At 36.8% G+C, this 15,049-nt stretch overlaps 1 protein-coding gene across 1 annotated transcript in view; it reads left to right on the top strand.

Annotated features, from left to right (window-relative positions):
• adcy7 (adenylate cyclase 7) overlaps positions 1-15,049 on the top strand; it is a 72,680-nt gene that overhangs the window by 54,168 nt on the left and 3,463 nt on the right. Inside the window, exons 10-24 of the mRNA XM_087793548.1 lie at positions 391-523; positions 579-749; positions 1,984-2,027; positions 4,503-4,580; positions 5,888-5,957; positions 6,029-6,126; positions 6,938-7,022; positions 8,485-8,622; positions 8,681-8,776; positions 10,322-10,518; positions 10,577-10,688; positions 11,825-11,983; positions 13,515-13,661; positions 14,704-14,811; positions 14,880-14,994. Coding sequence (XP_087649674.1) covers positions 391-523; positions 579-749; positions 1,984-2,027; positions 4,503-4,580; positions 5,888-5,957; positions 6,029-6,126; positions 6,938-7,022; positions 8,485-8,622; positions 8,681-8,776; positions 10,322-10,518; positions 10,577-10,688; positions 11,825-11,983; positions 13,515-13,661; positions 14,704-14,811; positions 14,880-14,994 — 1,751 coding nt within the window. The remainder of the gene's footprint in view (positions 1-390; positions 524-578; positions 750-1,983; positions 2,028-4,502; positions 4,581-5,887; positions 5,958-6,028; positions 6,127-6,937; positions 7,023-8,484; positions 8,623-8,680; positions 8,777-10,321; positions 10,519-10,576; positions 10,689-11,824; positions 11,984-13,514; positions 13,662-14,703; positions 14,812-14,879; positions 14,995-15,049) is intronic.

Raw genomic sequence — 15,049 nt, 5'->3', positions numbered from 1 at the left:
GTTGCAACTAAACTTATGGCCACTAGATGGCAGCAGTCAGTACGTCCTTTATCGTTAAAGGAACAATAAAATCACATGGGAATCCGGTGTTGACTGAGGACGAGAGGATACAGTGACTCCAGCAGCTTTTAAAGCTGATATTTGGACATATTTTGGTTTCAAAACGACTGAAAGAAGTTACGACTTCGTCAAGAGTCATGTGGTCTGTAAATTCACCAGAGTCCAGTACTCGACAATACTACAAATATATATTCTTGTTACTACAGTATCACGATATATTGTTGCGCCTGAATCATAATCACTAGATTCTTGCTAATACACACTCCTGGCTAATAGCAGATGTTTCAACAGTTCCGGTCAAATACGACGTGTGATGTGTGTGTTGTGCAGGCGTGTCCACATCACTGAGGCGACCCTGAAGCACCTGAACAAGGCGTACGAGGTGGAGGAGGGCAACGGTCACCTCAGGGACCTCTACCTGAAGGAGCTCCAGGTCACCACCTACCTGGTGGTGGACCCTCGCGTGAGTTCACGGCGGTCATTATCTTTTGGCTTCTATCACGGCGTCTTCTGTTCAGTCCAAGGATCCGTCCCTGAGGAACCGGGCCGCCCCCAGACCCCGCGACGGCCTCAAGATGAGGGCCTCCGTCCGGATGACCCGCTACCTGGAGTCCTGGGGCGCCGTCAAACCTTTCGCCCACCTGCAGGTCCGGGAAGGGTTCCCGCAGGACCCCAAGTCGCACTGCAGGGTGAGTCCAGAGACCACTGTCGCGTGCAGAGGAGGTCGATCCACTCCAGGTTTCCAGAGGTTCGGGTGCAGCGGGAACAGCGAGCGGAGAGTTGATCACGTGGGAACGGAACGTTGGCGTCGTGGAAAGGTTAACGGCTGGACTTGGGTTCGGTTTCATGGAAAGAAAAAAAGGCTCTGCAGGTGCCGTCATTAGTGGAGTCAAACAAAGCAGGAGCTGCTGAGAGAGGCTTCCACTGACAAAACATCTACGCAGTGATTTAGTAATGAATCCTCTGGTCGTCCAGTGTTAATTATAATTATCTTAGGTGGTAATTACACTATTCTAAGGTTCAACTTTTTAATGTTGGCTGTCGCTACGAAATTAAAGAAACATATTTTAAGTGAAGTCATACGTTCAAGTTCAAACGACTAATGTAAGTACAATATATATCAAGGTTTTCTTTTAATAATTCAATTGAAAATTTTAATATTTTTTAAAATGTATATGAATTATTTTACACATACAGTTTGATATTCTTATTCCAAAGAATTCAAAAATGTGTTTTCTAAATTCAAAACGTTTGGATTCGTAGTCTTTTGAATTCAATATAAAAGTGCCGCCAGACATTACCAACAGAGTGCCGAGCTACCTTCAGCCAATCACGCGACGCTCTGACGATCACGTGATGTAGCGGCACTTATGTGTTTGTTCGTCAAGACGGTAATAATTTCAGTTACTTGCTACTATCTCCATTGGATTATTTATATATATTATTTATATACATATATATATAGGAAGGATGGCACTGTTTACCAACAATTATATATTGAATTTAAAAGTCTACGAATTGAAGAATATTACTTCTGGAAAATATATATTGGAAATATTGGAATTAGAATAGCAAACTTTATGTATAAAAATTATTCATATTGAAAATATTCAATTTCTTTTTATCCAATTCAAGGTTCAAATTCAACCTTTCAATATAGTAATTATTGAATTCAATAATTCAATGAAATTCGCGCAAAAACTAATTTATGCTGAGTCGGCGTCATCTGCCGGGACGAGATCATTTCAAATATAATTTGACTTCAAACACTGATGACGGGTTTGAAATTTGAATCTGTACTTTTGTCTAAAGCGTAGATGAATAAATCTTGGTTCATCTTGACAACCTTTTTTAAACCGGTCTGAACAAAACCCTGTATATTTTGCTTGAGGTAGATTAAAAGAAAATCTTTCTTCTTATCAGGACATCCCTCTGCGACCGACGCTGGGCACCAACCTCACTGAAAGGTATTTATGTTTTTCCTATTTCTTCTTTTTTACCTCCGCCAAGAAAAGCATGTGATCATCAACTGTAAAATATATCGAAAACTTTGCACAGGAAACAGATGATTCGCCTCTGAATCATCTGGATACTGACATATTTTGAAGGATGGGTCAGTGTGTGGAGAAGGAGCCACAACAATGGCTTAAACCCCCTTTTGTTTCTGCTTAGTGCGTATGTTGTGCCAGCGAGTTTAAGAAATTTCAGATTTTAGAATGGAGATAATTTTTATCAATGATTACTCAAATCCTAAAAGAAAAAGTCAAATTTAATGTTAAGTTAAAAAAAGAAATCACAATAGTAGGTGGAAGTGAGCTGCTTAAATTTATGTATTAAATATATTTTAATTATTGGAATTAGAATATCAAATCTATGTGTAACATTTTTAATTTGATTATTTTTTTAATAGAATTAACCAACTATAATCAAACAGTTTTTAACTTAAATCCAATATTTTCAACTATAATACGACATTTTCAACTATAATCGAACAATTTTAACTGTAATCGAACCATTTTCCACTTCATTCAAACAATTTTCCACTTTAATCAAATAATTTTCAACTATAATCAAACAATTTTCCACTTTAATCAAACTATTTTCAACTTTAATCAAATCATTTTCAACTTTAATCAAATTATTTTCAATTGTAATCGAACAACTTTCAACTGAAATAAAAAAAAATCAACTGTAATCAAACAATCTTTAAACTTTAATCAAACATTTCTATATTGAATTTAAAAGACTACACATTCAATAATAATGAATTTAGAAAAAATATATTTTAATTATTGGAATTAGAATATCAAACTCTATGTGAAAAAAAATGAATGGAATTATTTAAAAAAAAGTCTACCTTTCAAATTAGAATTCAATTGAAAATAAACTGAATTACTTAAATAAACAGACAACGGTTTAATAATGAAAGTTTTAACATTTGAAATGTAAAAACTCGGCTTTACTGGCAGAGTTGAAGAGATTCCAAGTGTGTTTTCACGAGCGGATGATTTGTCGCCTCTAAGCAGACGCACAATAGTGTGAGTGCCCTGCAGTGTCACCAGAGCCTCCATTAGCATTTCACCCATTGATTCCTAATGGCTTCTCTCCCTGTGACTCCTGCGCCAGAGTGCAGCTACTTCTCTGAGAGCAGCAGCACAAACACTGTGGGCGTCGTCTTGTTAGTAGAAAACATGATCAGGTGTGAGAGTTTGTTGTGTTTCTGATCAGTCTGTGTGAGGAGAGTGAACTGAAGATAAACACTTTTAGTTTCATGACGTATCTTTATTTTCTTCTGTTGATGTCACTGGAAACGTTCTGGATATTGGAAGTAGAGAAGTGAACCGGGGGCCACATGTTGACTGTTTTTGGCCCTTGTGGTGTTAAAATTAATATCTATATCTCTCTCTCTCTATATATATATATATCTACTATATAATTATGTTTTTCATATATTTATTTATTTACAGTATTCATCTGTAGTTCAAATCTAAATATAACTTTTAGTTTCTTAATTCTCTCCCTTTTTCTTTTGTCTTAGTTTGTGATTCATTTTTATGTCATCATTTATTTTTTGATCAGTATTAAACAATATTTCAAAATATAAACAATTGAAAAACATTTATAGCAGATTGTTTATTCTGATTTTAATCGAACAATTTTCAACTGAAATCAATTTTCAACTGTAATCAAACAATTTTCAACTGAAATAAAACTGTAATTAAAGAATCTGAGTGAGTCTAGAATCTAAGTGAGTCTAGAATCTGAGTGAGTCTAGAATCTGAGTGAGTCTAGAATCTGAGTGAGTCTAGAATCTGAGTGAGTCTAGAATCTGAGTGAGTCTAGAATCTGAGTGAGTCTAGAATCTGAGTGAGTCTAGAATCTGAGTGAGTCTAGAATCTGAGTGAGTCTAGAATCTGAGTGAGTCTAGAATCTAAGTGAGTCTAGAATCTGAGTGAGTCTAGAATCTGAGTGAGTCTAGAATCTGAGTGAGTCTAGAATCTGAGTGAGTCTAGAATCTGAGTGAGTCTAGAATCTAAGTGAGTCTAGAATCTGAGTGAGTCTAGAATCTGAGTGAGTCTAGAATCTGAGTGAGTCTAGAATCTGAGTGAGTCTAGAACCTGTCACTCTGGCTGCTCTGAGAGCCGCACGTCTACTGACGGCTAATCCAGTGTATCTGGGCGAGTCTTTCCTTCCTGCTTTCGGGGCTTTCCCGGCATGGCTGCGTCCCCCCTAGAGACCCCCAGAGAGACCTCCATCGACAGACGCTGCATCCCTACAGTCCTCATGTCATTAACCAACTTTCTCTAAACGCATCCCGACTAGAAGAGAATTCCCGGAATCACACGGATGACGTGTCGGCTCCGTGTTCTTGGCGTGTGACGTGTGCACGTGTGACGCGTGCACGTGTGACGTGTGTAACTTGTGCATGTGCGTCTGCGCAGGAACAAGTCCCAGAAGAGCAGGTTCGACGAGGAGCTGCACAACGAGATGACCACGACCATCGACGAGCTCAGCAGCAAGTGAGTGAGGATTGATGCAGCTGTAGAGTCATGAGATGCTGACGGTTGCAGCAGGAAACCACACGGTGATGGAGGAGTTTATAGTCTGTACAACAGGCTCGTATAAATAAACCTTGAAATATATGTATTTATTTATTTATTCATTCATTCATTCATTCATTTATTTATTTATTCATTTCAATCTCAACATAACAACATCTTCCTATTGGATTTAAATAAGTACTGAAGGTAGAACATGTATTTTTTAATTGTTGGAAATAAAATGTCAAAACTATTTGTAAAATAAACCAAAAAACAACAACCTTACATTTCAATTTAAAAAAAAAAAATCGTAATCCTTCAATAAATTAAATATTATTAAAAAATGTTTTTTTATTTTTTTTTAAATATATTTAATACAATTTTTTTAAAATTTAAATTATTATTATTTTATTATTTTAATTTTTTTAAACTAGTGACTGTCTGATGAAGCTTCACTGGCGTCTCTGGACAATTTTCCTTTGTTTTGACCAACTGTTCTAATGAAACTTCATTTTTAAAACGGATGGCGCCACCTACTGATAGCTACACAACATGACACTGTTTCATGAAGCTTCATCAGACCATCACTAAAAAAACAGCCCAAAAATCAAACTTTCAATATAGAAATTATTGAATTCAATTTACCCTTTAATGCAGAAATTATTTATTACTTGTAACATGTAAAATTCCATCATTCAATATTTTGATGACACTTATGTTATTCCATTATTATTATTATTATTATTATTATTATTATTATTATTATTATTATTATTACTATTAATACTAATGAGATTACTAATAACTTATTAACCTTCCTTGGTGAAGTTTCAGTTAATCAGCCAATCAAACAAGGCCTGATTCAGCAGAACTGTTGTGTGGAGTCCCTCAAGGTTCTGTTTTGGGTCCTCTATTATTTTTGCTCGACTTGATTCGTCTGGGTAAAATCAGGAAGGCGCTTTACAAATAACTACTACTTACTTACTAACTTACAATTATTCAGCAGTTTCTTCATGAAGGAGGAAAATTATATTCATTGTTAAGACCTAAATGAAAGTTATTGTCACATTATAGCATTACAAAAAAAAGTATTTTATGTAAAATCTGAAAAAATAAATTGTCTCCGTCTATGATTCCAAATTGTTGATAATTCTATATTCATAAATCCTTGATATTTGAGTAAATAATTGTTGATTATTTTAGTTTTTTGATTATATTTTTAAAAATCTTGATTTTCCTTCTTCGACATCTCAGATGTTTGAACTCATCGTCTCTTGTTTCCTCAGGCAGTGGTCCAAGTTCGAGGAGAGTGGGAGTCTGTCGTTGTGGTTTCCAAAAAAAGACCTTGAAAAACAGGTAAGTGAGAAAAAATAAATAGTTTTCTTGTCATATTTCTTTGTATATTATTGTCTTTTTCTTGTGTTCAGTACCGAGCTCTGGACCTGCCCATGTTCAAGCACTACGTGGGCTGTGCGACCTTCATCTTCTTCTGCATCTTCTTGGTCCAGATGTTTGTCACTAAATAGTGAGTATCAGCTGCTTTTTAGCAGAATTATGCCGGATCAACAAAGACTCTTAAAATTAAAATGTGTAAAATCTAAATTAGTTTAAAAAAGAAAACGCACGATAAATCTGATTTTATGTTAATTTCAAAATGACACTTTTTTATCTAAAAATATTCTGATTTTTGCAAAGTTGTTTTTGTCGTAATGGAACTTTTACACTGAACCGAAATTGTTAAAAATGTTAAAATAAAAGATGTGTTATCCTTGTCTTATTTTTTCATTTGTAATTTTGGATAATTGTCGAATTGGTCTTAAATTTAATCAAAAATGTTGGCATTCAAAAATATTTAAAATTTATTGATTGTTACTTGCTTTAAGATATAGGAACCTTGTTTAGATCCAGGAATACCATCTGGATCCATTAATCATTTGAAGGATTCATCACTAAGTAGAAAAAAGGAGCCCCTTAATGGTAATCAACGATATTTAAAATGCTGAAAAAGTATAAAAATAAAAAGATTAAAATAAAAAATGCAACTGAAATGTTGGGTCTGGAAGAGCTGCTTGGCTGAGGTCTGCGCTCTCAGTATTTTTCTAGTCTATTGAGTTGAAATGGATGTGTTTTCTTTCTTCATATCTCCTCCGGTTAGTTCTTCCCTTCCTGTATCCATCCCACGTTCACGATCAGTCTCAGCTGGCTTGCTGTCCAGGGTGTCCCGTTAACAGCATGATTCAATGAAAATATGAAATATGATGAGTCTGTTTATTTTGGGGGGTTCTTGTTCTGGAGAGCTTGAGTCATGGAACCATCTTAACATCTCCGTGTCTCAGTCGGCAGATGTTGGGAATCTCATTTGCGGTGCTGGCCTGCGTGCTGCTGCTGACCCTGGTCATCTGCTGGGCGGGTCACCTGCAGGTCAGTGTGTGGATGTGTTGCCACGTAATTCAATTCCAACTTTCCCATCACGGCTTCCTCTGGATGACGCCGCGAGTGTCGGGAAGACTTCCTGCGTTGTTAGCAGAAGCTTGAAAATTGCATTTAAAAGTTGCATTATTTCATTTACTCTCAATTCTCTCTCAAAGTACATTTTCCATTTTGGTTTATTTATCAATAAACAAAATCCACAAAATAATGATAATAATTTCATTTTTCCCTTGTAAAATCAACCTTTATCTGAATCCCACTCAACAACCCTCTCAGTAACGTTGACCTGAGAAGCTCCCATAGTGCTTTGCCGCCCAGCTGACCAATCATGGCTCTAGTTCACTTTTGCCATGGCAACATAGGTGTAGAATTGAATACAGTATTGTAGCGACCAATCAGCCGTTACTTATCCATCCATCCATCCATCCATCCTTATCTTATCTTATCTTATCTTATCTTATCGTATCTAAATAGAGCAGTTTGTAGAAAGGCATGTTGTTTTTCATTTTGTTTGTTTTTTGTCAATGAACGAAATCTGAAAATAATGATAATTTCATTTTTCACTTGTAAAATCAACATTTATTTGATCTTAGAATCACAATAATCCACATGAGGTGTCATCACACTCAACAACCCTCTTAGTAAAGTTGACCTGAGAAGCTCCCATAATGCTTTGCCGCCCAGCCAACCAATCATGGCTCTAGTTCACTTTTGCCATAGCAACATAGGTGTAGAATTAAATAGTGTTGTAGCGACCAATCAGCCGTTACTCATCTATCCATCCATCCATCTTAGCTTATCTTATTTTTTCTATCCAAATAGAGCAGTTTGTAGAAAGGCATGATGGGAGCTTATGTTGTTTTTTGTTGGTACCTTAAGTAACTAGAAGCTAAAGTAGTATTAATTTCATTTTGCATTATTTTAATTGTTTTTAAATATATTTACTGTCAATTATTTTACAAAAATGGTATAAATAAAAACATTTTTTTAATTGAAATACAGTATATACTTACAAATGTAAAGAAAACAGAATTAGCACGTAAATATTTAAAGATTATTTTTGTACTTTAACTACCAACAGTTGTATAGTTTGTCTCTGACCTTATAAGGGCGTAAATAAAGACGTCCTCGTACAAAAATTTTCAATTTAAGTCCTTATTTCACTCTATAAACTTTTATTTAGGGAAGCTTTGCCTCATTTGTAAATTGATTTTAAAAGGCTACAAAAATGAAAATTAAAAAGACATTTTCAATAAAAAATGTAAAAAAAAAAAAAAAAAAAAAAAGAAGTACCATTTAAATATTCTGAAGTTGCTGATGTACTTCCGTAGAGAATTAGAACGTGAAATTATAAATTAGAATGAGACGTGAAAGAATGTAGCCTCGATCCTTCTATAGCAGCCGTGACCCCCGGACGGGGGTGCGAGCGTGAAACTGATTGTCGTGTCTGCAGCGAGTGTTTCCGGAGAAGCTGTCCAGCTGCCAGTGGCTGCCGGCCGTGTCGGAGGCGGTGGTGAAGAAGCCGTGTGTGCGCCTCCCTCTGGCCACCATCGCCACTGCGGTCATCGTGGTCCTGGCCGTCTTCAACCTGGTGAGAAGAAACCCTGAGGTGGTCACTCCTCCCGTGGTTAACCCTTGACCCCCCACAGTGCTTCGACCAGACCCCACATCGGTCCGGTCTGGACCCGCGTCTTTCCAACGACTCGCTGGTGCCGGGACCAGAGCCGGACCTGTCCTACCTTCCTGTGAGTGATGTGATCCAATCTCTTTTCATTTAAATATTTACATTAGAAAATTATCTTTAGCTCCGCCCACTAAAAAACACAGTTTTTCTGGAGATTAAAGCTTGTTTACCATAACCACACCCACTCTGCTGTGATTGGTCTAACATCAAGGTTTTTCACTGCGTGTCATCAATCCCAGAAGTTTCCACCTCCAAGGGACTCGTTGTATAAACCGTTTTACATCATAACACTCTCGTAACCTCTTGTTCGCCCAGATTTGAGGAGATTCTTGTCTAGACTTTTCCACAAATTTATATATATATAAATATCTTGATGCTTCTGTTGCAGTACTCTGTGTACTGCTGCACCTTGTCACTGGTGTATATATATATATATATATATGTTCATGTTTGTGTTTCAGTACTGTGTACTGCTTCATCTTGTCGCTGGTATATAACTATATATAGGTATATATATATATATATCTATATCTTCATGTTTGTGTTGCAGTACTTTGTGTACTGCTGCATCTTGTCACTGGTATATATAGATGTGTATAAATATACGTTTGTGTTGCAGTACTCTGTGTACTGCTGCATCTTGTCACTGGTATATATATGTGTATAAATATACGTATGTGTTGCAGTACTCTGTGTACTGCTGCATCTTGTCACTGGTGTATATATATATGTGTATAAATATACGTTTGTGTTGCAGTACTCTGTGTACTGCTGCATCTTGTCACTGGTATACAGTATATATACAGTATATGTGTATAAATATACGTTTGTGTTGCAGTACTCTGTGTACTGCTGCATCTTGTCACTGGTATATATATATGTGTATAAATATACATTTGTGTTGCAGTACTCTGTGTACTGCTGCATCTTGTCACTGGTATATATATATATATGTGTATAAATATACGTTTGTGTTGCAGTACTCTGTGTACTGCTGCATCTTGTCACTGGTATATATATATGTGTATACATATACGTTTGTGTTGCAGTACTCTGTGTACTGCTGCATCTTGTCACTGGTATATATATATGTGTATAAATATACGTTTGTGTTGCAGTACTCTGTGTACTGCTGCATCTTGTCACTGGTATATATATATGTGTATACTATAAATATACGTTTGTGTTGCAGTACTCTGTGTACTGCTGCATCTTGTCACTGGTATATATATATGTGTATAAATATACGTTTGTGTTGCAGTACTCTGTGTACTGCTGCATCTTGTCACTGGTATATATATATGTGTATAAATATACGTTTGTGTTGCAGTACTCTGTGTACTGCTGCATCTTGTCACTGGTATATATATATGTGTATAAATATACGTTTGTGTTGCAGTACTCTGTGTACTGCTGCATCTTGTCACTGGTATATATATATGTGTATAAATATACGTTTGTGTTGCAGTACTCTGTGTACTGCTGCATCTTGTCACTGGTATATATATATGTGTATAAATATACGTTTGTGTTGCAGTACTCTGTGTACTGCTGCATCTTGTCACTGGTATATATATATGTGTATAAATATACTTTTGTGTTGCAGTACTCTGTGTACTGCTGCATCTTGTCACTGGTGGCCTGTGGAGTGTTCCTGCGGCTGAGCTTCGAGCTGAAGGTTCTGTTCCTCACGGTGGCCTCCACGGCGTATTACATCATCATCCTGAGCAGCAACAAGGAGCTCTTTGTCTCCTATGGAAACGTCCTCTTCTGTCGGATCCACGACCTGCAGAACTGCAGCAGGTGAGTCCGGAACCATCGTCGGCGACGCTTGAGACTCAAAGGTTCTTGTTTCCCTCAGCGTGGACGACGACGTCCTCCTCAAACACATCGGTCTGGTCAAACACCCGCAGGTGATGAGCTGCATCTACATCACCCTGTTCCTGGTCACCATGCTCATCATCTCCAAGCAGGTGCGACCTCAGTCCGGCCTCTTAGCTTGCAGTTACACCTCTGCCCACTAGATGGCAGCAGTTATTACGTCCACCGCAGCTACAGGAACTATGAAACACCGCTAGATCCTGGTGACGACTGAGGACAAGAGGATACAGTCGACCGCACTAGTGAACTATACATGTTTAAAGTTATTCCTGACCTCATAAAATGACTAGGAATTTCGCCCCCGGACCATGAATTTGACTTCAGCTTTTTTTAATGACTTTAATACGGTAAAATTTTGGTGTAAGAAAATATCGATACACTTTAATATCTCATAAAATGTTGTCACAATACTTTGTTTATTTTTAACAGCACTGTATTTTAATTATTTTTTGGCTTTTAAATCATGTATTTCATTTTTGCATAGTTATTTTATGTTTTATATTTAAGTAAGTTAATTTAAAGTGTCAATAAAATGTCGGTTTATTTTCAATTAACATGCAAATATTCACATCAATTGTTCATATTTAGGTTGCAATTACACCTTTGCCCACTAGATGTAGTAGTTATTAAGTCCTCCACAGCAAAAGGAACAATGAAACCCCGCCAGACTGAGGACGGGAGGATACAGTCGACCACCGTAGTAAACTATACATGTTTAAAGTTTAAAGTTGTGAGAAATGATCAAAACACTTAAATATCGCAAAAAATGTTTTCACAATACTTTTGGCTTTTAAATCCTATATTTCGTTTAGTCATAGTTATTTTATTGTTTATATTTTAAATAAAGTGTGAATAAAAAGTGTTTTTGCATTAACATCCAAATATTCACAGTGATTGTTTATTTACGTGTTGCAATTACTTTCCGGCCACTAGATGGCAGCAGTCATTACATCCTTACGACTCTAGGAACAATAAAGTCCTGCTGATGACTGAGGACAAGAGGATACAGTCGACTCCACCAGATTTTAAAGCTGATGTTTTGACATTTTTTGGTTAAAAAAACTAATTAAAACAGTTACGACTTTTTACAAATATATCCTTGTTCTTAAAGTACCTCAATGTATGGTGTCGTTGATCCTGTGATGCCTGTCATATTGATTGATTGACAGGTTTCTTGACCAAAACACGCCCCTAGTTCTCATCCATGGTTTCTTCTCTGCGCCCTCAGAACGAGTCTTGCTTCCGCCAGGACTTCCTGCTGAAGTACAAGAACCGTACGGAACAGGACGAGATCGAGACTCGCGAGAACCTGAACCGTCTGCTGCTGGAGAACGTGCTGCCGGCTCACGTGGCGGCGCTTTTCGTGGGCGAGAACAAGAAGAACGAGGTGAGGCGAGGTTTTTACTCGCGGTCCAGACGTGACTCTCTACGCACCAGTCATGCTGCTGTAGACCATCAGGGGCTGAAGTCTATATGCTGGGTCTTTTGAATGGTTGAACTTTAAATGTTGAATCTTTTAGTTTTTATTGAAATTTATTTTGCAATCATTTACTATTTTGAGCAATTAAATTAGATAATCTTTCATTTTTTCATAATAATCAACTTTAAACCTTTGAATATTTCCATTTTTTTTAATATATATATATCATTTAGTTTCTAATTATTAAAATATTCATTTTCTAAATTTAATATCTTTTTTCTTCTTAGGCTTTTAAAAAAAACATTTTAATATTGGTGGAATATGATTGGTTGAAAGTAGATCAAGGAGCTGCTCTTGTATTTTAAAATTTAATTAATATTAAAAAAATTAAAATACAATGAAAAAAAAATCTGAAATGTCAAATTAAACCCTGAAATAAGTTTTGAATTATTCAAATTAGAATATCAAGCCCTATGTTTAAAAAATGTTTTTTATTGATTTTGAAAATACGCACAAAATTTTATTCTCGATTGTTGAAATTGTTCGGTTTAAACATTCTACATTTTGTTAACTTCCTCTCCACCCCCCCACACCCCCCCCTCCAATAATCTTTATAAATAAATACGTATTGACGTCAAAGAGTATTTTTTTATTCCCTGCAGAAGTGGAAGATAAATGGATTTTCCAGTTCATTCGTCATAAAAAATGCCTGACAAGATGATAATGTTTCTCCACACTCTGGTTATTGCTCCTGATGATAAGATTCCAGGGTTGAGCATGTTCTTGGGTGACTTAGGTCAGTCTGTCAAACTGAGCCTGAGAAACCTGGGTGTTGTATTTGACAAAGACATGTCTCTAGTACAGTGTTGTACAGAAAACTGACCAGAAACTGTTTCCTTCAACAGAGAAAAATCTCTAAACTTAGGGAAATGTTGTCGGAACATGATCTGGAGCTTGTAATCCATGCATTTGTTTCTTCTCGTCTGGACTATTGTAACAGTTTGTTTACATGTCTTAACAAGAAGGATCTGTCTCGCCTGCAGTTGATACAAAACTCGGTGAGAATTCTAACCCGCTCTAGTAGAAGAACTCACATTTCTCTGATCCTTAAAACTCTTCACTGGCTTCCAGTTTCTTTCAGGATCAACTTTAAAATTCTGGTTCAAAGCTATTCATGGTCAGGCTCCTCCTTACATCAGTGATCTGATCCAGCCTTACACCCCAGCTCGGGCTCTGAGGTCTGTGGATCAGAATCTACTGATGGTTCCTGAACACGGTTCAGGACCAGAGGAGAGAAATCCTTCCAGACTGTTGATTCTAAGCTTTGGAACGATCTTCCTCTGTGTTTGATGATCTACTGACTCCTTCAAGAAACATCTTAAGACATTTTTAATTGTGCTTTTCCCTGATTTTCTGAGACTCCTGTGTTTGTCTCGGTGTTATCTTGACCTTTAAAGTTTACATTTATTGAGTTTTTTTACTTGCTTACTTCCACCAGGATCTCTACTACAAATCCTACGACTGCGTGTGCGTGATGTTCGCCTCGGTGCCGGACTTCAAAGAGTTCTACACCGAGTGCGACATCAACAAGGAGGGCCTGGAGTGTCTGCGGCTCCTCAACGAGATCATCGCCGACTTCGACGAGGTCAGGAACCATCGGAATGTTTGAATTTCAAATTTAAAAATGAAACATTGAATTTTTTATTTGTACTGTATGTGTTTTTTGTTTTATTTCTGAATTCTCAAGGTTGATTTTTTTTTTTTTAATAATTTAATAAAACATTGTGTATGTATCTTTATACTGTATAGTTGTGAGGGACAAAGCAAAAGAAGCTTATTATAAAATTAACACTTACTTTTACACATGTTAAAAAAAGCATTAGCGTAAGTTGAAAGATTACATTTTTTTATTTAAATATCATTTTTAATAAACATATTTAGACCACTATCCTGTATGTATTATTAAGTTAAAAATGCACTAAATAAAGTACAAATTAAAAATGTCAGGAACACTAAGGGCCACACAAATACAGTCAAAGGGGCTGCAAGTGGCCCCCGGGCCAAGTTGTGACCTAAATTAATAAAACAATATTTACACATAAAGTTTGATATTCTACATCAAAAATTTCAAAAATATTCTTTGATAGCATTTTCAATTCAATTTACATTTATACAATATAACATTGTTTATATTGAATTGCTACAAATAAAGAAATATTGAATTTAAAATATATATTTTTTCAATTTTGGAATTAAAATGTCAAACTCTATTTGGAAAAAACTAACTCAACTTTTCAATATAGACATTAGATTGGATTTAGTAATTCTCCTAAATATAATTCGATGCTTAAAAAACCCATAATATTCGGCTATAAAAGTCAACATTTGACACGTTCAATTAAACACTTAAATAGATATAATATAAATATTCTGACGTCCTTGATAGAGACGTTTGTCTTCTCGTCCTGATTCAACCTCATAATCGCCGAAACATTTTATTTCGCTTGATTAAAAAGATCCGGGACTGTTTGTCGATCCGTCTTCGTCTCCTTCAGGCGGGAATTAAAGTCAAACATTCTTCTTCGCTTATGGAGACAAAGACGTTTCTGTTGGAATCAAACTCTGAATCATCTTCATATCAAAGGATCAAAGTCATGAGTCACATCAAAGTCATGTGTCGTCTGCAGCTTCTGTCCAAACCCAAGTTCAGCGGCGTGGAGAAGATCAAGACCATCGGCAGCACCTACATGGCGGCGGCCGGGCTCAGCGGCACTCCGGGCCAGGGGAACAACCAGGTCCGGTATCTTTCCTCCCCCCTGATCCATCTCCCTCGATGTGGTTTTGATCCGGTTTGGTTTCTCAGGACCGGGAGCGTCAGCAGGCCCAGATCGGCAACATGGTGGAGTTCGCCATCGCTCTGATCGGGAAGCTGGACGGCATCAACAGACACTCCTTCAACAGCTTCAGGCTGCGAGTCGGTGAGTCCTGGTCCTGACTGACGGTTCTGAAGAGGAGCTTTGTTCACCGACTGTT

The sequence above is a fragment of the Callionymus lyra genome, chromosome 6 (assembly GCF_982586985.1).
Source record: "Callionymus lyra chromosome 6, fCalLyr1.hap1.1, whole genome shotgun sequence".
Lineage (NCBI taxonomy): Eukaryota > Metazoa > Chordata > Actinopteri > Syngnathiformes > Callionymidae > Callionymus > Callionymus lyra.
This window is presented reverse-complemented; position numbering and strand designations above follow the sequence as displayed.